Source organism: Anolis sagrei, chromosome 2, assembly GCF_037176765.1.
Source record: "Anolis sagrei isolate rAnoSag1 chromosome 2, rAnoSag1.mat, whole genome shotgun sequence".
NCBI lineage: Eukaryota > Metazoa > Chordata > Lepidosauria > Squamata > Dactyloidae > Anolis > Anolis sagrei.
In genome coordinates, this window is record NC_090022.1 from 225,314,277 (window position 1) to 225,339,726 (window position 25,450).

General features: G+C 38.4%; 1 protein-coding gene across 8 annotated transcripts in view; it reads right to left on the reverse strand.

Annotated features, from left to right (window-relative positions):
- Positions 1 to 1,503: 1,503 nt before the first annotated feature.
- PRUNE2 (prune homolog 2 with BCH domain) overlaps positions 1,504 to 25,450 on the reverse strand; it is a 132,117-nt gene continuing 108,170 nt past the window's right edge. For 4 of the 8 annotated variants that reach the window (XM_060762175.2, XM_067464435.1, XM_060762171.2 and 1 more), the window contains 8 exons: positions 23,185 to 23,361; positions 18,662 to 18,764; positions 16,319 to 16,450; positions 15,659 to 15,745; positions 14,112 to 14,210; positions 8,443 to 8,475; positions 6,460 to 6,507; positions 1,504 to 4,575 (listed from right to left, as the gene is read on the reverse strand). In XM_060762175.2, coding sequence (XP_060618158.2) covers positions 4,545 to 4,575; positions 6,460 to 6,507; positions 8,443 to 8,475; positions 14,112 to 14,210; positions 15,659 to 15,745; positions 16,319 to 16,450; positions 18,662 to 18,764; positions 23,185 to 23,361 — 710 coding nt within the window. In that variant the 3' untranslated portion in view covers positions 1,504 to 4,544. Of the gene's footprint in view, positions 4,576 to 6,459; positions 6,508 to 8,426; positions 8,476 to 10,740; positions 10,777 to 14,111; positions 14,211 to 15,658; positions 15,746 to 16,318; positions 16,451 to 18,661; positions 18,765 to 23,184; positions 23,362 to 25,450 lie in introns of all 8 variants that reach the window. The other 4 variants (XM_067464436.1, XR_009630629.2, XM_060762172.2 and 1 more) reach the window with 4 other exon arrangements.

Consider the following 25,450-nt stretch of genomic DNA (forward strand, 5'->3'; position numbering starts at 1 on the left):
ACAAATAATGCATTTAGCCCACAGTGTAAATCTTACTATCTTTAAGGTGGAATTAAATGCCCACTGTTAATTGGGGTCCTCCCTTGTGTAGTAACTGAGGTATTTCACAGGATTGATACCTTCTAAGACAGGAAAGAAATTTCATGCTTACATTAACTGAAAACTCCTCCAGTTTAATAATTAGACGTCCCAGTTTTCTTTCTATATACATCTATTTATTTTAGATATCCACACAAGGTTTTCTTCATTCTAGAGTACTTTCTGGGAACTGGCATTACAAAAGTCTTTTCATTTCGGCTTCCCAAGTCAGTTTAAATTTACCCCATATTTTCCAAAATGGCATTTCACTTTGCCATCTCTGTGTATTATCTGGAAACTAGTAAAATGATTGCAGTCATTAAACATAGCTATTGCTTCCAGGATGCTGATTCAATAGACATCAAACAAAGGGAAAGAAGAAATTTTGCACCACAATTAATTTATCCCAATGGGTATCCTTTATGTAATGTCGCTAAAACTGGGCTCAGCGGAAACTGGCAAAACACAATCTCAATGTAAGGTATCAAAGGGAGATAGAGAAAAATCCATGATATTTCAAGAAAAGGTTTGGATGCCAGTCTGGGAATCTATAGGGAAAATTAATTCACAAAGAACTGGAAACTCTTGATACTTCCAGAGAAATTTTCTCCTTCTGGACAAGCCCCAAGGTTCACTTGTTTAACAAAAACTGACTCAAAACAAGGAAGAAAAGGACATGATACTATATTGGTTAAAATGTGACAAGAAATCTTGCATTTAAAATAATCTATGGCAACTTTTGTTCTCATAAAGAATCAACAGATTAGATGGCAACTAGAGAAGGGCTAGATCAAATATAGAATATAAAGATAAGCAGGATGCCATTCTCAGAAACTGGTAACACATGGATTTTATTGTTTATGTTTTTTCCCTACTAAGAGTTAATATTTATCCTGTATACAGAAGTGCATAATTGGAATGGTGAGTTAACGGAAAAAATCATATACAGAGTTTGTACATATATGCACCCATCTCTTCAGGGCTAACCCAAGAGAGAAATGCACCCACTTTGCAGCATAAACCAGTAATGCATAGCATTATTTGAATGAGAAATAATGTCACCAGCACTACCTTTCTCCAGCCACCACCATCACCCCCTCTTCCTCCTACTCATCCTTATCCAAGAAATTGGGGTAGTAGTTTTTTTTAAAAAAAATACAATGTGAATATTTGCATATCTAAATATTCATGTCGTGCTTTGAAATATTTTTGACAATCCATTTTAAGCACAAGAAAGCAAAAAAAACCTGATTAATGAATTAGAATTTAATCTGCTGCTGTGCTTGTCAAATGGGCTGCTAAGACTCGTATAGAGGGAAGCTGGGTTATAGATGAAAGGGGGAAAGCAGCAAGCCCTAAATTCAAGGTGTGTCTAATTTAAGGGGGGGGGGGAAACACGAGTAAATCACAAGAAGAAAGCAAGAATCAAAGAGCAGAAACCATGGTTTCCTTTAATGTATGGTTGACAGATATGCAGAAAAAGACAAAAGCAAAATATCCCCCAACATTTCAATAAAAATAATTCTTTACCTTGCAGGATCAATCATAGCTTTCTCATTACTCAAAATGAGAAGTGGAACATCCCGCCACTGCACTACAGAAGTCATGACAATTCAGGCCTTGTACAGTAGTCTTTCTGTTAAGGTCTTGGCTCTATAAAGGCCTTGAGGACTAGTTATTATGGAAGGAACGATGAAGAGAAGACACAATTGCTTTGCCTCATCACTCTTCCCATAAGATCTGGCTCCAAGGATATCTACTTGTTTCTTTCCATTAAACTGCATTCAGTCTGGTTTGTCTGTGTGTGTTAACCTATATCTTATGTATATCTCTTCCAGAAATATCTTCTTCTATAGGAAAACCAAATGTAATTAACAAGAATCTGAAGTATATCTGGGATGATCACCTTTGGCCTTCCAAGTGTTTAGAACTACAAATCCCAACATGTTGCTTGTGGTTTTAAGAAGTCCCAAACAACTATAGGACCAAAGGAAACCCACCTCTCACACATAAAAGAAAAATCCAAGTATTCTGTTTCTATCACAAGTTCATGTACAGGATCAAAATAATCAAATTAACACAGATATGTTGGAATTAATGATGCAGATATGGGCTGATACATGTATCAATTTCATGAATGAATAGTCAATAATACAATTTGTGTGTGTATGTATGTGGATAAAATTTGATGTGCACGCACACCAAAAATCAAAAATACAAAAAGCAAGCACAGATGTTTGCATTCTCTGGAAAACATTTTACTATTGTCCAGATAAAAATAGTTGCTACCCTCTATATGGGGAAAAAATCAGAATAATGCACAGATCGCCAATAGTTATTATTTGAATGGTCCATTATGAATCTAAGTAATATGTAACTAGAAAGAATGGCTACCACAGGATTTTGCTTTACCACTCTGGTTCTGCATCCTGACTATTAATGATTAATGACTTATTATGGTTAATCATAACAATGGCTCCAGATACCATTGATTTATACCTAAATCTACTTAAAACTATATTTATACAGTAGAATGGCAATGACTGGCAACTTATTAAGTTTATTATACTTAATTGTAAAGTCTATTACCTTACATTTTTGATTAAATGAGGCATATACAATGCATGGCTATCTATATTAGATCTGTCAAATGGACCCATTGATCACCACCATTTGAAAACCAAGTATGTTTCAGAATGTGTATGTCTTTCTCCTTAAAGGAATGTGTGTTTTTCTGTCACTATTTTGTTCTATAACTACCAAGAAGTGTTGATGTATTGTTGGTGGTGACAATTAGTACAGAAATTCAGTTAGAGCAGACCTTTCATTTCCCCATTCCAAAGATGTTTCAAAATATCAGCTGTTCATCTGACCCATACTTAATATATTTCAGTCTATGTTCTCATTACCATCTGTACATGGTTTCAGGTTCTCTTGTAATGATTAGCTTGTATAGAAGCTTCATTAATCTTTTTCTTGGTTATGTCTGCGTCCTCACAACTACAAAAAATATATATCCTTCTTATTCAGGGCATAGTAATTTCAAAAGTGGTCCTGCATAGTGTCTGAAATATAGGCACTGTGATAGGAAATGAATTCTAAACACTTTTAATGAAATCACATAACAAACAATTAATATTGAAAACCCAAGTTTTGTGAAATACTAATGGTGCTCCACAAGATGTGGGACTCTTGCTTTTAGACAGTATCAAAATGCGGGACAAATAAGTGGGGCAAAAAAATCTCAGTATCTTAAGGAGAGTCAAGACATGGAGCTCAGTCCCAGTAAATGCTCCCCTGGCGCCCTGACAGATTGAGTTGTAGCAGAGTTTGGAAATCCACAAGATAGACACATGACATCTGCTGTAAGTTTACTTTTAATTTAGTTTTATTGACTCTCCACGATGTGCTGGACCTCATAAGCACTAATGATGATATACTAATGTGCACACAAATAGATTTCTTGTCATTATATCTCATCACCCTCCTGCTACCTTTACTTTTTCCCCCTTGAATCCCGCTTCCCTTTGGGGTCACTTGCCTGCTGTGCTGGTGCCCACTGTGTAAATCCAATCTCTGTTTAATTTCATAAACATCAGAACAAAGGAATGGTTGCAGAGAGTTCTTGTGGGAATTGCTTTCCATTTGTGCTTCCATTTAGCCACCTGTGTGTTCACTTGTCTGCAGCCCTCATCAGCTGTTTTGGAATTTCGCACCAGAGCAGTCCACACAAGAATTTGAGATGATTGCAGGGATATACAGTGATGTGAATATGCATATTTTTGGACGAAATCAAATTTTAAGCACACCTTTTTAACATGTGCTTTTCAACCATTGATGTGATCCAGTACACATTTTTGACAAATGTCATGTAGCCACACACTCCTTTTATCCCGGTTTCTTCTGCATTTTGGGGCCTCTGTGGGAGGGCCCCCAGAGTCCCTCTGATGCACACTGTAAAGGATTGGGACACGTATGTCAAAAATCCCTTAGTTTTGTTATAGGGAGCATCATACCTCTAGTTCAGCTATGCGCAGAAATGCTAATATGCTGAAGATGAAATGGAACTAACTGAATCTATAAAATCATATATGAGGCACATTAATGGTCAAGCAACATGGAATTGAAAAAAGCAGACAGAATCATTATTGCAGGCAACATTTCTGAAGTTAAGATTACATAAAACCATAATCCACCTGTAGCTCTCTGTCTAGTAGCAACAGGAATGAGACTGCTTCCATCCCCCTTTACCTTAGAAAGCACTGAATGGCACTGAAAGATCAAACAAAGAGTACAATCAACCAGGAAAGTTTCTTGCACATATAGGTCTCATGGTCATGATGAGACTTGTGAACAAGAAGATTCTGGAGGATTGTATTTGACTTGAGAAGCCAAAATTGTCCCCATCCTCAATGCTCAGGCACATCAAACAGAGGAAATGTCTCTTTTTCAGGTTGCCAAGAAAGTTAGGAATTTCCGTTCAGCTTCATGTCGACACTTTAAAGAAAAAAAGAAAAACATTTAGTATTTAATTGTTAAATGTGCAACCAGAATTTCCTCCAAAGAGCATAGGGCAGCAGGCACAGATAGACGCCCTGCCATCTGATGACTATCTGAATTTTCTTATGTAGGTTTAAAAACACAAGTTATCTCTTTAAATTTTCTGGCCATTTTCTGTATTCCATTCACATGCTTTTCTTATCTTGTCCTCTTTCTTAATACAGTCCAATCATTGCAACGGTTGAGTGTACTTCTGTCTTTTGAGTCAACCTTTTTCCTCAGTATCTCACTACAAATAAGCATGCAATCAAACAGAAATGAAACATGCAGCATTTGATCCCCTCATCCTAGCCCTCAGATTGCAGCAACACCAGAGGCACTCCAAGTGGCCAGATACTGGTCAAAGGACATTTAATCAACTCTCATACTCACAAATTTTGTAATCTGCTTGTTTGCTTTGTTCTGTTAGAAATGTAATATAATTTGACTGGTTGTTCTGACACGACAAATAAATAAAGCCCTCAGATGGTATTATGATGGCTACTTTCATCAGTATCTTACATATCATAGCTAGAATTATGCAGGAATTCAATGATATGTTTGTTACAATAGTAGATATATAAAAACAAAATTTACAAAGACTGTGTAGTCCTTATCTGAAATGGTTGTGATCAAATATGAGAGGAAGAAATATCTCCCTGTCTCACATGGAAGAGGGGGAAAGATTTTTGAGAAAAGCAATTGTTTATAGCTCTAGCATTATATTTTAACTTCTATCATCAGTTGACAGCAACACTGGCAATGTTGTGGATGAATCTGGAGTAAAAAAATATGGAAGAGCTAGAGCAGGGGCCGTCAAAAAAACAAAACAAAAAAAGGTCCGCGAGCTGGATGCAGCCCTCCAAACTTTTGACTTAGAATCGCCCTAAGTCTGAAATGACTTGAAGGTACACACAACAACAACAACAACCCGAATTAACTTGACTATCCCATCAGCCAAAAGCAGGCCCACACTTCCCATTGAAATACTGGTAATTTTAACCAGTGTAAAATTACCAGTATTTCAATGGGAAGTGTGGGCCTGCTTTTTACGCTGATTAAAATTGTTCTTCATTTTAAATATTGTATTGTTCTTTCATATTTGTTTTGCATTACAAATAAGATATGTACAGTGTGCATAGGAATTTGTTCATTTTTTTTTCAAACTATAGTCTAGCCCCCCAACAGTTTGAGGGACCATGAACTGGTCCTCTGCTTAACAAGTTTAAGGACCTCTGGCCCAGATGTTTCCCTGCTTGGCACAAATGTTTCATTATTACATTAGTAACAGTCTAATATAAAACTGCACAATTTTGGGCCCCAGAAAACAGCTTAAACATTGGTATGCTTTTCTTCTACACACATGCTTTTTGATCTAGAAGATGAAACTCAAAACATCTGCTTTTTAGTGGAACTTTGTTCTATTTACTCTCCAGACCACAAAGTAGATGCAAATGAAACCACACAGATAAAAGGTTTTGGAGAGGATATAAAAAGGGTGCGGGAACAAACAAAAAGATGAGCCGAGTACACTCCAGAAGGATATAATAACAATGACATTCAGCAGTGCACATCTGAAACATCATAGGAAGCTTTCCTTATGTATGGTTAGCACATGCTACTTAAATGTGCATCACTGCATTTAGACAGCAATGTGGAGAGCTACACCAAAAACGTATCACTTTTTGTTTCATAAGACCTGAGCCTCAGCCTAAAAAGGAGCACATAAAAAGTGGGATGTGGAAGATGCTACCTGGAGTTTACACAGTTTGTCAATGTCTCTTGCACTGCATGCTCATGCAATAACCATATGCAACAGCATATTTAATTTTAAATTCTTACTCCTGCTGTACTGAAGTAATCTCTGGGTCATTTGAAAGACAGCTTGCTCTGAAGAGAAAATGAAAAGCAATAAACTCCCTCTGTGTGTGGTCTTTTTCAGTATCTGTGGGCATAACTCATGCACTTTGTTTATACACACACACACACACACAAATGTATTGTAGGGTGCACTTTCATGGGCCAAACTCAATTTATTAGATGCATGCATCTAAGTGGGTTCACATACCATGACTATAGAGCAAAGAAGAAATGTTTCCCTATGGCTCAGAAAAGCAGATGCCAAAATAAATATTGGCTGTAAAGAGTCCACTCAATTCTTTGTAGTTACAAGAGCCATACATTTTATGGATTCAATTTTCCATTTTAAATATGTATTAGCAACTGAATCTAATACAGTTGCTAATACATATTTTAAAAAAAAGTTATTAGCAACTGAATCAGCAACACCAGAGGCACTCCAAGTGGCCAGATACTGGTCAAAGGACATTTAATCAACTCTCATACTCACAAATTCTGTAATCTGCTTGTTTGCTTTGTTTCTGTTAGAAATGTAATATAATTTGACTGGTTGTTCTGACACGACAAATAAATAAGCAACTGAATCTGAAAGAATATTGCCTTGGAGGAAGTCTCATTGTACTCAAAAGCACTTACTTTTCTGGAGTATATATGGGATCAGATTATAAAGCAAGAATGTTAATGCAATTACACCTTTAGGACAGAAAAGTTGCTTCATATATAAATGTCCTGCACACTGTAAATGAGACACCTTGATGTCTACATCTCTTGGGTTCAGTACTGCTGTACTCATATTAGGCACTAATACAGCAGCAAGTCGTACAGCTAGAATATATCATATTAAGTTGAAAGGGAGAAATCAGGGACAAAATGGAAGCTGACTTTGTGCTATCACATCAAGTTCCACCTAGCATGGAGACAGAAAGGTGGTTGAAGCCTATTAAACTTTCTATGTTGTCATAATCTTTTGTACTGGGAGTGTCGTGCCTAGGTTTTCCTCTAATTGCTTTCCAAGGATGCTACTGAAGCTAATATGATACAAGCCACTCAAGGTACCATTCAAATTTGATACAACTTTTATGACTGAGTATTAGAACTCTATGCTATACCAGAAGGTAATAGTTCAGCAGTTTGAAATAGCTATGATGACCCAGAAAGCTTTTATAATAGTATCACCAGTGAATCTCCAAGGAAGGAAAGGCTAAATTACAGGATTGCTAAAGCTCATGCAATTCTTTTGACAGCCAAAGCACAGCCAAAACTCTTTCTTTCAGTGTAAAACTATTTTCAGTTCTTGTTTTCAACATCACATTTAATGATCTTCCTGACAGCATATGTATCCATCTTTTTCTACTTATGGCAAAGGTAAATCCATTAAGTCAACTGGATTATATTCTTTGGATAATGCACAGTAGTTTCCAGACATTTGTTTGGGATATGTTGATAAGATCATCTGGTTTCCCAGAAAAACTCTATTTTCAGTTTGCCAGATGATGCATTAGAGTCCATCTTAGCTACGTCAATAATTCCAAATAATTCTAAACATGCTTGTTTTCATGAAAGTGGACGATGACTCCTTTTAAAAAAGTAAACCAGCTTGAGTAAAATGTCAACAAAATAGATCCTCTAAAGTAAACATTGGAAGCTATCAGTAGAGCACATATGCCCAGGAGACAGCTTTCTCATAAATCAATGAGATCTACCTCGAGCCGCAAGGAGAGGTGGATAATAAATAAAATTATTATTATCACATTATTTTTATACTGTTTAGGAGATGCCATATTGTTGGGATAGGCAATCACAAAGAAAAGCTCAAGTAGAACTGCTTCATTTAAAAATTGTTTTATGTTTTCCTATAGTCTATCTGGCTCACCATGAAATGCAGACAAGGATACAATGGACTCTGAACAGTTGTCCTTCCAGCATAGAAATATAATGTCATTGATTACCAGAATGCCGTCTTACTTTGCTGATGCTTCCCTCAGCTCTTCATCCAGTCTGCATGGGTAAAAGTTATTGATGTTTCGGGGACAGTCAGGAAGGAGAAGCAAGCAGGGCATAAGATAGAAGCAAGGGAAAAGCAGAGCAAAGATCAAGCAAGGCACAATATAGTAGTACTTTCATTTCCATGCCCTTCAAATTTGGCTTATCTGGAAACAGGCATGTGAAGTTATAGCAAGGGCCTGCTGCATGCGTGCTTTACAAGCTAGCAAGGGTGCTTTGACTAAATAAGCAGAAGTTAGATAATACCATAATAAGAATATTTCCAGTTGGCAGACTTTGGCTACAGAGCTTGGGTAAATAGCGTTTTTGGACTACAGCTCTCTGAAACCCCAACATATGCTAGCTAGCTGGGTTGAGGAAGCTATACTCCAAAAAAGTCAGTTTTCCTAGCTCTTTTAAAACATATAGCTGTGTTAGTCTCTTTCAGTACAAAATGAAAGAATGGGGGAGACCTGTGGCACCCCTAAGACTTAAAGAACTCACTTTAGCACTGTTGTGAAATACAGTCCATTTCCTCAGAGGCATTGATGAAGTACAATCCTGAAGCTGTTACATGAACAGCTACATATATTCAGGGATGGGACCAGAGTGAAATGAGACAGAGAAAATGACAACTGCAAGAATGGCCATAAACCTTAAAAGGGCTGTTTTGGAAGGGGGAAAACATATTGGCATCTGTAATGTACAGGCCTGACAGGTTGCTACTGGTCTCTGGAGAAAGTTCACTGTATTGAAGGCAAACTTCTTCCTGAAGAAAAATCCCTTGGTTACAGCCTTAACTGTAATGAAAAGCAGCCTATTAATATATGTAGTGTTTCAAGAAGTCATTATTATTGTGTTCTGCTGACAGACTGGCAAATATAATTAATGTACCCAATTTAGCTGTTTTCCTTCATAATTTCCTCTTAAAATTTCTTGTCCCACAACTTGTGCCTTTGTCATTTTTGACTGATGGCAAGGTAACCCTAAGGCAGCGTTTCTCAACCTGGGGGTCGGGACCCCTGGGGGGGGGGGTTGCAAGGGGGTGTCAGAGGAGTTGCCAGAGACCATAACAAAACACACTATTTTCTGTTGGTCATGGGGATTCTGTGTGGGAAGTTTGGCCCAATTCTATAATTGGTGGAATTCAGAATGCTCTTTGATTGTAGGTGAACTATAAATCCCAGCAACCACAACTTCCAAATGTCAAGGTCTATTTTTCCCAAACTCCACCAGTGTTCGCATTTGGGCATATTGAGTATTTGTGCCAAGTTTGGTCCAGATCCAGCGCTCTCTGGATGTAGGTGAACTACAACTCCAAAACTTAAGGTGAATGCCCATCAAACTCTTCCAGTATTTTTTGTTGGTCACGGGCATTCTGTGTGCTCAGTTCCATCGTTGGTGTAGTTTAGAATGCTCTTTGATTGTAGGTTAGCTATAAATCCCAGCAACTACAATTCCCAAGTGACAAAATCAATACCTGCTAACCCCACTAGTGTTCAAATTTGGGTATATCGGGTATTTTTGCCAAATTTGGTCCAGTGAATGAAAATACATCCTGCATATCAGATATTTACATTACGATTCATAACAGTAGCAAAATTACAGTTATGAAGTAGCAATGAAAATAATTTTTTGGTTGGGGTTACCACAACATAAGGAACTATATCAAGGGGTTGCAGCATTAGGAAGGTTCAGAAACACTGCCCTAAGGTGAACTTATCACAGGGTTTTCTTGGCAGATTTTTTTTTCAGAGGAGGATTGCCCTTGATTATTTCTGAGAGAGTGTGATTTGCCCAAGATCATACAAAGGATTTCTGTGGTTGAGTGGGGATGTGAATTCTGGCCTTACAGTGTCCTAAACTGACACTTCACCACACCCCACTAGCTGATGCCATTTCTGATGCCAGATCTGTGCCCATTTATTGTTCTCCTATGTAGGATGGAGAAGGGAATTCTCAAACTCCAATTGAGACATGATTAGTATGTTCCATTAATGCCTTGGGGGAAGTGGATTTCAGCCCATGCTACGTTTTTAGCTAAAGCTAAGATAAATATGCTCATCTTAAAAGTGTCATAAGACTCCCCCACTACACCCCACCCCCACTTTCTTCCAAAGCATTTTCAGATGTAAATAAAATGATCTCAATAGCCCAGAAGTGACATTTCAATTCAAAGAGCTATTCGATTTGAGACTGTTAGATGCTGGAATCCCAAAACAGGACATTTCGTCCTGCTAGAAATATCAGCACAAAGCTGCAGCAGAGCAAGAGTATTACCTTACTCTTCTCTGAAAAGACCTGTCTTCATCATGCCTTGCAAGATAAAAGTGAGTGAAGGACAAAAACAAATGAGGTCAAATAGATATGATTGTCACATTTATCCCAAATGTTTACTTCTACACCAAAGTTAGCAAGAATCTCAAAGTTTTCAGGAAACAGGTACCATATTTACTTGGGTCTAATGTGCCATCAAATCTAATGCTCAGCCCCACATTTCCAAACCCTGAAACCAACAAAAGGATTTTCTGTCAAATGTAATGCACAGCGGCAAAAAGTGCACTGTTTGGAATTTGGCCAAAAAAAGTGTGAATTACAACTGCAGCATCCTGAAAATTCCTTCTTTAAAAGTAAAAGTGTTAGAGTACCAAAGCTTCCAACAGTGGAAAAGAAAACCTTAGAATGTATCTATGCTGTAGAATGAATCCACTTTAATTAGTTTGGGTTCAGTACCATGGGCCCCCACTTTTCAATCCTTCTGTTCCAACCTGAAAACATGGATGTTCAGATGGGCCTTTTACCTTGAGTAGGCTGAATGGGACCATATGAAGCTGACACTTGGCACCTTGTGCATTGACGGCAGTTAGTTTTATCTACTGTTGTTTTAAAATTGTATTGTTTTGATTTTATGCTACATGAGTTGACAGGGATTGTTGCTATAATTTTATGTGCCTTGTTTTATACTTTTGTATGGTTTTTACCTGTTTTATGTCATATGTGCACCCTGGAGTGTCTTGTAAGCCACCCCAAGTCCCTTCAGGGAGATAGTAGTGGGATATAAATAAGATGATGATGATGATGACTATTATTATTATGAAGTCTGTAGTTTGACAAAGTCTTGAGCCTTCTCTGTCAAAAAATGCTAATGTCTCACCAAACTGCAAATCCCAGGGTTGCATAGCACTGAGCTGTGGCATTTAATTAGAGAAGACATCCCTCAAATAGGAATTCCAGGTGCTCCTGCAGCAGCTTCCCCTTTTGCTTTGGCTTAGCACTAAGATTACCATGCATCTAATGCACACTCTAATTTTGGCACAAGAACTTAGTCCCAAAAGGTGAGCATTAGGTTTGAGTAAATAGGGCAGTTTTGACAATGCTACAGTTTTTTAGCTGATGACTTGCAGCAGAAAAGAACCTCCATAGTGTCTTTTGTGCTCTTTTCTCCCACAACAGGTTTGCAAATCAAAGAATGACCTTTGAAAATGGACAAAAGACAAGGAAATAATAGTCGGAGGAGGAATTTTGTTTTCTCAGTGACTGTTGTAGGACACTCATCCAACTCATCTTGTCTTGATTGTTTCCATTACAGTTCATGCTGTTCCTACTTTTTTATATAGATAGAATAATGCAAAATACCTGTTTCTTCTGATCATAAATTTTGGGCATGAGTCCAAATCTTTTGAAATTATGTTTTTTTTAAAATTCTGGATCTTTCTCTGCCATTTTTGAAGGGACTCTAACTCTTTAACTTTTGACAATGAGGGTTCCTCTTGTTTCATTAGCCTGAGTAAGGCCCCTTGTACACTGCCATATAATCCAGATTATCTGACTTGAACTGGATTATATGGCAGTGTAGACTCATATAATCCAGTTCAAAGCAGATAATGTGAATTATCTATATTCGTAATCTGGATTATATGGCAGTGTAGAAGGGGCCTTAGAAGCCTCAAACAAGAGTCAGGTGTATCTGCTGTAGATTGCAACATTCCTAAGATACATCTTCCATGTTGTACAACATCGCCATACATAATTATAAAGCAAAATACTTTGCAAAGAGAGAAATGTGAAGAAAAGAACCAAAAAGAAAGAGAATGTCTGAGTTTTTTTGTAAAACCTCTAAAGTACAGTACAACCCTTGTACCCATGGAATTGTTATCCATGGTTTCACCTACCTGCATCCAACAAATTATGTCCTCTAGGAATCTTCTAGGCCTTCCAAGTGATTCTATGGTATATTTACACCAGAAGTTACCATTAGGTCCTCCTAGAGGACTTACAAAATTCCTAGAGGGAATACCTCTCCAGCAATTTTCTAGGCCCTCCCAGGTGACTCCATAGTAACATTTAATGGAAATTATTCATTAATAAAGTTTTTTAAATTATCCATCATTTCCTATTTCCATGGCATGATTGTGAACATATGGATGCAGGGATTGTACTGTATTGTGATATTAATCTTATCATTCTGACTAGCAATCTACCATGCGAATAAAATTATTCTTCATCTAAAACAGACCACCCCCATTTGCAATACCAAGCAACATACTATTTTTATTCGTGACATTCAAATGCCACCTGTCTCAGGTCATTATTTGCCTTGCACTATATTGTTCCTCAGCAGGGAATCTGAGCCTTTGTAGAATAATACTTTGACATTTTGTAAGCTCCATTACTCTAGACTTTATTCAGAATTCACAGCTTGTATGTGCCAAATGAATCATCCATTTATTAGCATAGTGGTGAAACAAGCTTGAATCAAGAATGCCCCCTGATTTGTAATAATGGTTTTCTTAAGTTTTAACTTCCTCATTTTCAATTATGAACAGAGTAAACATTTCAAATATGAGTAAACTTTTCTCCACATTGTGAAGTCATCTTAAGACAAAGAGGGGGAAATCTAAACCATATGTTCTAAACAATGGGTTGGCACCTTCTTTCCTCTCTTTCATCCTCCCTCTGCCTTTTCTTTGCAGGCAGGAGCACAACTTGAGTACAGATCTTTTCAGATTGATTCCACAAGCAAAGAAATTGAGTTGGTTGATTTTTCCTGATTCACTTCTCCCTCTGCAGCCACAGTGCGGCTTCTTCCTCTACCTCAGAGGGAGCCCCAATTCTCTGGGGCAGATGTGTCTTGAGGGGAAGAAGGAATCACCGAAGAGAAGAGGAAATCTCTAAATGTTTCATCTGTGCCAATAGTACAGTAAATAGTCTAGTAAATGAGAGGAGAACCTCTAGTCATGGAATGAAAATCCTAGATCCAATCTATCTACTGCATCTCAAATCTGAATCTATCTACTGCATCTCAAACCATCCTCCACAGAATCTAGTATGGGAGTATTAGAATAAATATTCCCGATTTTTAGTTTTGATAAAGAAATCACTGTAAATTTTGCACCTGGTTCTTGAATCAACAAAAAACAGAAATATGAATCAATGTCTTCAGTCTTAATAAATCCATCAATTACTTCTGATGATAATATCCTAAACATTCAATGTTCTATATATAAGCTTTTCATTTTCATTTTTTGTATACTGTGTAAATATTGCCTATAAGGAAATTTGGTTTTTAAAGAACAAGCAAATTTCCCTAAAATATAATAAGCCTTTAATTTCAAAAAGCAATTTATATCAAAATTGCTTTAATCACTTACTTGACAATACTTTCTGGGATATTTACATATTCCATTGGAATTAGTTCACTAAGCTCTGCCAAAGTGCTCACATATTGTATCTTGCTGCTGAATTTTGAGCTGAAACATAAAAGAACCATTCATTAATTAAGCAACAAGCATGTACAAACATGAAAGGAACTTATAATTTAGTATGCATTAAATAGCAGGTAGTTAATAATGTATCAGTGCACATATCAATTCAGAAGTAAGTTGCAAGAAATAAGTTGCAATTAGTGTGCATGTATAGGATTATATAGGCAGTCTCCAAGTTACAAACATCTGACTTACAAATTACTCATATTAAGAACAGGGTGAGATAACAAGAAGTGAGGGAAATTTACCTCATGGAAGGGAAATACACTCCTGAAAGAGTTATTATGGGGAAAAGGTATCTCAATTGACTCTTTCTTTCTTATCCTTGTTTTCACAACAAGCCAATTTAGTTCCAAATCCAATTTTCACATGGACAAAAAGTAAGGTGAAATCTTCTAAGCGGGGCATAGACAGCAAAGGAAACACCACAGGGTGTTAACCCTTCCCTGTGCTATCACCGAAGATGTGTGTGTGTGTGTGTAGAATTACACTTAAAATGTACCTGTTCCAACTTACATACAAATTCAACTTAAGAACAAACCAATAGAGCCTATGTTGCTTGTAACTTGGGAACTGCCTGTAGTTCAAATCAGCCATTTACTATAGATTTCACATATAAGCCTTCTTTAGAATGGTACACACACAAATACACAGAAACACGATTTATATATTTGAGAGCTTTGTAACGTGCAGAGTAAACTTTAGCAGTTTTCACATAAAACTTGTAAAGGCTTGTTGTTGTTTGCCCTCAAGTGATCTCCAATTTGTGGTGTCACTAAGGCAAACTTATCAAAGGGTGTCTTTGCAAGATTTGTTCAGAAGGGGTCGTCTTCACCCTCCTCTGAGAATGAGTGTGAGACTTGCCCAAAGCCACTCAGTGGGTTTCCATCCTAAAAAGGGATCCAAAACCTAGTCTCCCAGCATTGGAAGTGGGGTTCCATTCTGAACAGGGATTCAAAAATAGTCTCCTAGCATCTAAGACTGGATCTACACTGCCTTAGATGCTGATGCCTGGATTATCCACTTTGAACTGGATTATGTGAGTCTATAATCTGAGATCAGAAACTGGATAATTTAGCAGTGTAGATGGGGCCTAAGCCTACCATCCAAAACATTAATTAAACCATGCTGGTAAATATTAGCATTTCTATTTTAGAGCAAAGGTGGATAGTGAGGCTGAAAATCAAAGGTGTAAGTGAGAACCCTACTGAGTATACAGATTTTCACAAAGTCTTAGCTTATTGTTGATTGCTCACCACTACACTAGAGTATATCTGAAAGGGACTCTTTTAAAAATGGGTTGACATTTTCAATCTTGACATATTTTTCAGTCTTACACTTTGTCTTCTTTTCTACACAGTACAAATAGTTCTATAAAGCAAAACATCAGACTAGGCACAAGTGCAATATTTTTGTGGGCTCAGGACTCTTACCTTATAAAAGGCCGTGTTACTGCTAGAATTGTTCTGATAAACCAAGAAGGATGAACAATGATGAAAGATTTCAAATTCTTTCTTAACCTGTGTTTGAAAAGAAAACTTATTTTAAACACCTTCATTCAACTTGAGCAATTTGGCCATGAGAAAAGTCAGTCATGTGTTGATCATATGTATACACTGCCAGGCAGAGATACATGCACTACTGACAAACAGTTAATAAATGAAGCATTTCCCCATTGTATAGCCATGAGCCACAATATGTGTATTAGTACATATGATGGACCTGCTGCAGGCAATACACACTCTTCCAAACTACATACAAAATAGTTTAAAGGCTTTTTGGGGTTGGTCTTAAAACAAGGTACAGGATTTTCAGTTTTGGGAGGAGTACTGAGAAGAGCTCTACTGCCTCACCAAAACACAAAGCCCAGGGTTTCATAGGATGCAGGCATGGCAGGTAAAGTAGAATCATAGTGCTTTAATTGTGTAGTATGAAACACAGAGCGAGTACTGCACAAAGAGAAGAATCTAGTCTCCTTGTGAAGAGAAAAAGCAGGATATAAATAAATAGGAGGAGGAGGAGGAGGAGGATGACGACAAGGAAGAAGAAGAGGAAGAAGAAGAGGAAGAAGGTGAAAACAGTGGTCCACACACCGCCTATCAATCATCTGGTAGCATCTTTTCATCCAACCTAGGCCTGGCATCCTTCTCCTTGGTGTTGCTCCATTCAAGTAAACAACCATATAGTCTTCAGCTACCATGAGTTCCAAAGTACTTATTACATATCTGAACAGGGAAAAAGAAGCAGTAAATGAAAGAAATGTGTGTTGAGAAAGGGACAATAATATTCCAACTAAATATCTTAAGATCAAAATAAGCATGAATTTCTTTCCTGCCCCCAACATGGGGGCAGGGAAGCACTTTGCTTCCTTCCAGTGAAGGGAGAGAAAAATAGTCCACACTGGGACTTCTTGTGGGCAGGGCCAACTGGATCGTGGGCCCCACTCACCTCACTTGCACTCAAGATGCTGAGCAAGTGTAAATTCAAATTCATGTACAAATTCAAGTTCATATTTAAATCCTGAAATTTGATGGCGGATCACACAAAGATTGATCGGTAACATATGACAAAATTGCCCATGGTTAATCCACAATGTGGTGTGTCTTGTGATTTCACTGGTGAGAGAGCAACTAATGGCTGCTAAAAGGTGCATGCTGAACATGATGCATGGCTGCAGTACTAGTTAAAATTAACTTGAACCAGTACCCCACCCTTCATCTGCTTTTGAAACTGACATTTCACGATTGTGGAAAGATTGTTCATTGTTTCATCACTAGGATACTAGAGGCAACTCAATGAAGACAGTATTTAAAATCAAATGGTGCTCAGTTAACACATAACAGAGGCAACACTGGCAGCAGCATACACCCAGCTTTCCTCCCATGAATTCACACAACCACTTGGTTCCTTCCTTTCTATATTAACCAAGTGAAATAGAAAGATGTAACAGATAAACAGATTCCATGCCAATATAGAGGATTATAGACCAATGTTGTTGATCTTCAATTATTTTTTATAAAACATTAAATGGACAAGTTTTAGTCCATTTAATCCATGAAACCTACATAAATATCGATTTCACAAGTTACAATTGATTCAACAAGACTACTCCAATTGGGCCTGACAACTTGATGTTTTGCTATAACATTTACTGTGAAACATTTATAATGAGTTCACTGTGTATAAAGTTTGGTTATTATCAGAATCATGGGAGATCTTTGTGACAATTGGGAGCACCTGGCAATCCTGTGCATGTTGGTGGTAAATCAGTCATGTGCATTCACTCACATTTCTGGTAAGCCATTACAAATACATTTACATTCTTTCATGATATACTGAAGTCTGACACCTTCATCTAGTGTGATGGTTCCCATCCTTTAATCTTCCAGGTGCTTTGGACTTCAGTTCCCATAATTCCTAACAGCTGGTAAAACAGTTGAGATTTCTAGAAGTCCAAAACACCAGGAGGACCAAAGGTAGGGAACCAATGATCTAGTGCAAGGTGGGAAATTTCAGTGGGGGCAGGCACTCAAGTTCTCCATAAAGGCCACACCTGGACATCATTTTCTGGCCACCATTCTCAACCAATCCACAGAAAAAATGAAGGTCATTATCAAGTTGGGACCAACAGGATTGAATAAGTCTAGTGTAGTTGGAGTTGAGTCTATTTGCAACTGACCAATAGGATTTTATCAGTCTACTCTAGTTGGGACTGACCAATAAAATTTGGTAAGTCTACTCTAATTGGGACTGACCAATAGGATTTAGTGAGTGGGTTTTAGTGAGTGGAGAATGATACCTACTTTGTGGACTTTTTAATGGTTTGATCCATTTTTAGGCAAAAAAAATGCTAGTTTTTTCAAATTTGTTTGGGAGGCTTCTGTTAGCTTTTAAGGGGCTTCAGGGGCTGCCAAAATGAATTTGGGAATTGCATATTGCCTGTAGATCATACTTTTTCCACTTCTAATCCAGTGGATAGGCATGGCCAAAAACTGGGAAATGGCATTTGATGGCTTTATATACGTGCTCTCTTGGGCCAAAATTTATCAAATGTTGACAGTGTGAGGAAACTTCCTGCATTACTGGCAGTGTAACAAAACAAAATAAATCAAAAGCTACAGCTGGTCTTGGTCAATTTTTCTTGGGTTATTTAAATATGAAGCAAGAAGTAGAGACTTATGAAAAACCTTGATGAATAATCACAATAGACATGAAGATGACTAGCATGTTCTAATTTTAGTTCCTCCCAATATAGTATAAATGAAGTATATTCTCAGGCTGACAGAGAATCAAATCTGAAAAAGGCATATTCCTGAGGTTTTGTGTCACATTTAAACATATGCTTTATCTCAGTTATACAGGCCTGCAGTTATATATTACTACATAGTTACAGGTATTAACTCTCTCGATGTGACCACATTGTTCTCATCACTCACAGGAAAAGGTTTTCCATGACATAGTGGTAATCAGTTCGGCTGCTGTCCGGTAGAAAACATGCAGCAAACACAATGATGGCATTTACACCATCACCATAGTATCCTGTGGAGGAAACAAAAATGCATTTGTGTGTCACAAAAGATGCTTAGAAGGGCAAAGTGAAGAACACAATCTGGCAGGCCACAAAGATTAACTGTATTTATCTGAAGTCTTAAGAAACGATACATCAGATTACTATTGTCAAGTTTTAATGGCCTGATTGTCACAATATTCTTGTTACAGAGTGCAGGAAAAGAGTGCACAAAAATCCAGAGCTCTTTAAAAGCAATACAATTCTGACAATTCAAAGTTCTGCCTTTCTGAGTGTGCAGACAGGACTCGAATCAGCCTACTCTGGGACTGAGGTCAACAACTAACCTCCCCCTATCCCAACCTTGCCTTGCCTTAGTCAGCAACAACAACAGGTATCTGCAAGTCATAATCAATCAGCCATTTAAAATTGACTGACATGAAATACCCACTTGTGGATATTTCAGATGGCAGATTACAGGTAACTAAATAAATAAAGCTAACTACTAAAATTATGATAGTGCTTTCACTGCTGGTAAGATGCTTTAGTCCTATTTATGTTAGTGAACGGCCCATCAGAAGTCATTTTGCAGCTCCTTACCTACTTGGCATTTAGCCATTAAAAAGTCTGCACTCAGGCCAGTTCTATACAGGGAAAAAGTCCACTTAGGCATGGGTTAAAAAAACCCGGGTTGGGGTGGACTTCTGTCCCCATACCTACCTGAAAAATCCACGCTTTTGCCACTGGGTGTCTAGATGCCTCCTGGAACCCTCGGGGGGAGGGGGGGAGAGACAGGGAGACACCCACATTTCTTCCCCCAAACCCCTTTAAAAATAAAGTAACTTACCCAGCCGCCAATCCCCCTTCTCTGGAGCTCTCCTGGCATGTAGAAATGATGTGCCAGGAGAGCGGGGGGGGGGGATTCCCCCCCCTTTTTTCCTGGCACATCTTTTCTATGTGTCAGATGAGCTCCAGAGAAGGAGAAATGGTGGCAGGGTGAGTTATTTTATTTTTAAAGGGGTTTAAAGGAGTTTTGTGGAGGGGGTTACAGCCCTCTGGGTTTTCTAGGCTAATTCAACCTGGGAAACATGAGAGGGCTGTGCAGACTGCCCCCTCAGAAGTCCCAGGACTTCTGAGGGAGCAGTCCACACAAGGCCCATACTGGGTTGGACCCTGGTTTTTCAGGAAGACCCCGGTTTAATCCAGTACCTAATTAATTTGGAACAAAGCATGTTTTCCTCGTTTTTACCTGAGGTGTTGTTTGGACATCTCAAGTAAAAGTGCGAGAGCTCATGCATTTTGGGCCATGTGTAGATGGACTCCACATCCAGCAGTTTACTGTCTCATAGTGTCTGCTGTTAAGTCCACTTCAGCTTTGCCATTGTGATCAATCTCAGATAAGTAAGTGATAAATGTCTCCTGTCTTGTTTTAGTACTGCAAACTAGAACAAGACAAGTCACACAATGAGCTGGTCTTAGATATGGAAGACTTGGACTTACTGCAGTTCTGTCACAGCCATCTGAGTACCTGAGCAGCATCATGGAACAACTCAGATATAAATAAACCCTCAGCTATTGTCCAAGCCTTTATAAGACTGTAATGACTGCATTTTTGTGAGCCAGTAATGCCATATTACACAAAGCTGTCTCAACTCTTATGAGAATGACAGCCATTTTTGTTAAGCTACTTCTATTCTGAGAATTGTACTAACTGCATATATAAAAAGAAGTGATTGTTTCACACAGTTGGCACCTCCATGTGAGATTAGCCCTGTTGTGAGACATCTCTAGCACAAATCTCAACTGCTATTTGTCATCCAAGGAAGTCTAAACTGAAAATCAAAAACTCTGAGTGAAAGCACTTGCTAACAAAATAAGATACAGGATCTGGAAACATGTATTGAAATGTACCAAGAGAACTGGTTTGGTACATATCTAAACTTCCATGGTTGGAATACTTCTGTTCTACAGTAAGTAGAATATCCTAGCCATGAGTAGGAACAAATTAGATGGACGTGGAGTGATCTAATTTCTTGGATCCACCCTGAACTTTATCCATCACCTTCTTTGCCATCATATTGTGGGGAACTGCTAGTTTTCTTAGGCAAAGAATACTCAGAGGTGGTTTTGGCAGTCCTTTCCTCTAAAATACAACCTGCAGTGCCTAGTATTTGTTGGTGGTCTCCTATCCAGGTAGTAATAAGAGCCAACCAAGGCTGTGCAGCTTCCAAGATCAGACAATATTTGGTGCCTTACTGATAAAGAAATCTCTACCTTTATAATTTTAGTGAGCTCACATGCAAGAGTTCCTAACACAATGAACAACAGCCTTGCAGCCAATAATTAAAGTCTATTAAACACTGGGGATTACATGAGATTATATTAAGACGCAAATAATTATAGCATTTAAACAATCAAATGTATGTGTAGATAGATGAGACACTACGTGATAAAACATCCCTTTAAAAATAACCACAAGTTCCATTTCCTTTAAACCTGTGAGATTTATCATTGCTTATATAAATGAGCAAATCCTCAGGGACCCACAATGCAATTGCCATCATATGGTGCTGTCATAGGTCCTTCCTTCCAATGGGCTCTGAGCCTGGCAGACTCTGTACACTTTGGCAGATGTGGCTCTACAATTACACAGGGTCTCTTTAATCTTGTGAGGCAGTAATTTCACATATAGCCAAATGATTATATGCAATGTGGCATTTCTTTAGTCACGATTAACAGAAAGAAATTCTAACAAGCTGCTGGAATATATATTTGCATGCTGTCTGTTATGCTCATTAATGCAGTATTATAATTCAGGAAATTAATTCAGGTTCTTGCCTGCCTGGAATATTTTCCTGCAAATCTCTGAAATACCAGAACTGGCTATCAATAACTGGTAGTGCTCTGGACATGCTTAAGAATATTCTATTACAGGTTGAATCTCCCTTATCCAAAATGGTTGAGACCTGAAGTTTTTCTTATTTTTAAAATTTATCAGATTTTGGGAAACGTATGAGGGATAGTGGGGAATGGGGCTAGTCACATATCCAGCATCCACTGAGCTTTTCTTGAAGGAGCCCTCTCTCTGCCACCATCATTAATTTGATAGGAAATGAGAATAGGACTCTGCCTATACAAAGGCATTTTAGAAAATTAATTGGGAAGGGAGGAAAAACTTTCCCAGAACAAGTCTTTTTTATTCTCTCAGGAGTGGATACAGATGGTGGACAATGGGTTCATCGTCTGCTTTCAGGGCACCCACCTCAACACATGCTGCTATTCCTTGGCTGGAAGGCAAGCATGGAAGTATCTGGGATGTCTGCTTTTCATAGGGAGCTTATATGTGTGGAGTCCTTCCTGACTTCCCTGCCTTCCCTTTTTCTGTGTGGGCTTTTTGAAGAAAATATAATTGGACACTAGATGTGTGACTCATTTTTGTTCCCCAAAATGGGGTTATTTCAAATTTCTGGATAAGGGGAGATTCAATCTGTTTTTGTATTCCTGTTCCTGGTGTGAGATTAAGCTTTGAAAATAATTCCCAGGGATGACATCTCAGGAACACTGACTTCTGCCAAGCAAAGAGGCTAAAAAGTAAACAGGGGGTTGGGGCATTTGTAATGCAATATCTCCTGGCACTTTGGAAAGTGGATGCTGTGTATTAAAGTTATGACCCAACACCCAAGAGAAGAACTGCATCATTATCATCCTGAATCCATGCACCATGTGCTATTTTACAGTCAGATCAGTTATGCCAGAATAAATTGATTGAGTCCAACATTATTGTTACAGTTTGTAATGAAAAGATCAGATAAAGGACCTCATCAGATGGGGTAAATTTAGCATCCTAGGACGTTTTCACCCCATTTAGAGGACTGATTTAGTTGGATATCACACAACTGTTGTGTGACTTCTGGTGGAGGCCCCACCCCCAAACAAGTTGAAAGCATTGCAGGAGGTTTCCTGTGTTGTTCTGGCTCCAATGGAGGCAGCACGGGGCCTTACCAGAAGGGCGACACTTTCCCCATGTGATGGGAGAAACTTTTGCGGAGAGGGAACTGCACGTGGGGTGACAAATTTGCCCTGCTGCTCCGCTCTTTCCTCCCAGATGCCAGGTGAAGCGTTCCACTTCGCCTGGCCTTTATAATGTGGCCCTTACATCTATGGTTCAACATAAGGGTTTTTTAACCTTCTATGTTGTTTGCAATAGGAAGGCCGAATCTGAAAAATTGAGCATTTTATACACAGAATAAAAATAGTAAAGCAGTCATAGAAAAATATATTATATATAGTACATGTATTACTGATACAGTATACAGAGTCTTGCACAGTAAAAAAAACTAACTATCATCACCCATCCCTGTTTCTTCAACAGAAATTTAAGAAAATTTGAATTAGGCTCCAACATCAACTATTTTGGAATTGATCCAACAATGAATTTAGAGACTTTCTTACCTCCATGAGAAATGACCTTTTTATATGGTTCGATTGCTTTCATATCAATCCTCTGTTCCTGGTCCCCAATGACAACTGTTCTCCACAACCTGTTGTCCTCTCTTTCTTCTTCTGCAGTATACTCTGGGATTGAATCAGATGCCTCCTGAGAAATTTCCTTAGAGACTGGCTGCTCCTCTAAAGAAATAAAAAGAAAAGGCTGAAACAACAACTTTCTCCAGAGAATTAGAATTGTTCAGATCTGCTCTAAATTACAATTACTGTACATCATTTTGAGATCATTTCTGCCATGAGCCGGACAGCATGATTCACAAGCTATCCTCACTGAGGAAGACCAGAATATGGTCCGGTAACATTCAAGATTTAACAGACAGATCAACACTTCATGGAAGTCGAAGGCTTTCATGGCTGGAATCACTGGGTTGTTGTAGGTTTTTCAGGCTATATGGCCATGTTCTAGAGGCATTTTCTCCTGACATTTCACCTGCATCTATGGCAAGCATCCTCAGAGGTTGGAAGCAGGAAAATGGGTTTATATATCTGTGGAAAGACCAGGGTGGGACAAAGGACTTTTGTCTGCTGGAGCTAGGTGTGAATGTTTCAACTGAACACCTTGATTAGCATTTAATGGCTTGGAAGTGAGTGGGGGGAATCTTTTGTTGAGAGTGATTTGATGTGCCTGATTGTTTACTCTCTGTTGTTCTGCTGTTGTAATTTTTGAGTTTATTTTAATACTGGTAGCCAGATTTTGTTGATTTTCATGGTTTCTTCCTTTCTGTTGAAATTTTCCACATGCTTGTGGATTTCAATGGCTTCTCTGTGTAGTCTGACATGGTGGTTGTGAGAGTGGTCCAGCATTTCTGTGTTCTCAAACAATATGCTGTGACCAGGTTGGTTCATCAGGTGCTCTGCTATGGCTGACTTCTCTGGTTGAAGTAGCCTGCAGTGCCTTTCATGTTCCTTGATTCATGTTTGGGCGCTGCGTTTGGTGGTCCCTATGTAGACTTGTCCACAGCTGCATGGAATACGGTAGACTCCTGCAGAGGTGAGACGATCCCTCTTGTCCTTTGCTGAACGTAGCATTTGTTGGATTTTCTTGGTGGGTCTATAGGTGGTTTGTATGTTGTCATACATCAAGGGAACCACTGACCGCATAGGGAAGCTGATGAGGAAACACCATGTCAACTGCATTTACCAGGGAAATGATAGATTTACTGGAACAGAAGAGAATCTGATCAATGCCAACTCTGCTTCTTTCTGAATGCTTAGGGTGCTGTTTTCAAAAGCTATCTCTGTTGCGGTCTAGATATGAATATTCTTCATGTATTTCAAAAAAAAGTTGTGGAGGTAAATTTGAAATGTTTACTTCCTGTGTCCTTTTGATAGAGAATTATTTCAGTGGTCAGGAAATTATCTTTTTGGACATTTAATGTCAGTTGTTCCTTGCTCAATTGAAACTAAATGCTACTGATAGACCTTTCAAATAACAAAGATGGATACATTAATAAATTTGAGACTAAAAATAAAACATTGCTTGGGTTGTGTTTTTTTTTTTGTTTTTTTTTTTGTCGTGTCAGGAGTATCCTGTTGTGAGAGAATTGGCCGTCTGCAAGGACGTTGCTCAGGGGACGCCCGGATGATTTTTTATGTTTCATCATCCTTGTGGGAGGCTTCTCTCATGTCCCCGCATGAGGAGCTGGAGCTGATAGAGGGAGCTCATCCGCCTCTCCCCGGATTCGAACCTGCTGGCACAGGGCTTTAACCCACTGCGCCACCGGGGGCTCCGGGTTGTGGTTGAACCTGCCAGATGTTGACAGTTGCTTCAGGACAACACTCTTGCCCAAAAGAACAAAGGGCAGAAAATGAAACTGTCCTTACATAATCTGGCCATTTGGCAAGCTAGTTGTAGTGACTGTGTTGCTAGATAAAATGAGAGAGATGAGGTTAGGTCTACATGTCAGAGAGACCATATATTAAAATTTCACACAGTTTTGTAATGATTTTCTCTGTGTTTGCAGTAGTTTTTATCTCTTGTGAGAATTCAAGCCTAAATGCATTTCAGAGCCAGTCAATAACAAACATGTTTCCCAAGACTGGAAAATAAGCCTATACAATCAATGAAACATAACACTATAAATATTCATAAATATATATAGCAGAATCATATGGATATATATGGAGTCATTTCATGTTGCAGATATGGGATAGCATATTGGAAGGACTCCTCATATAAGAACCCACCTAGCTAACAATCAGTAAGCTAACA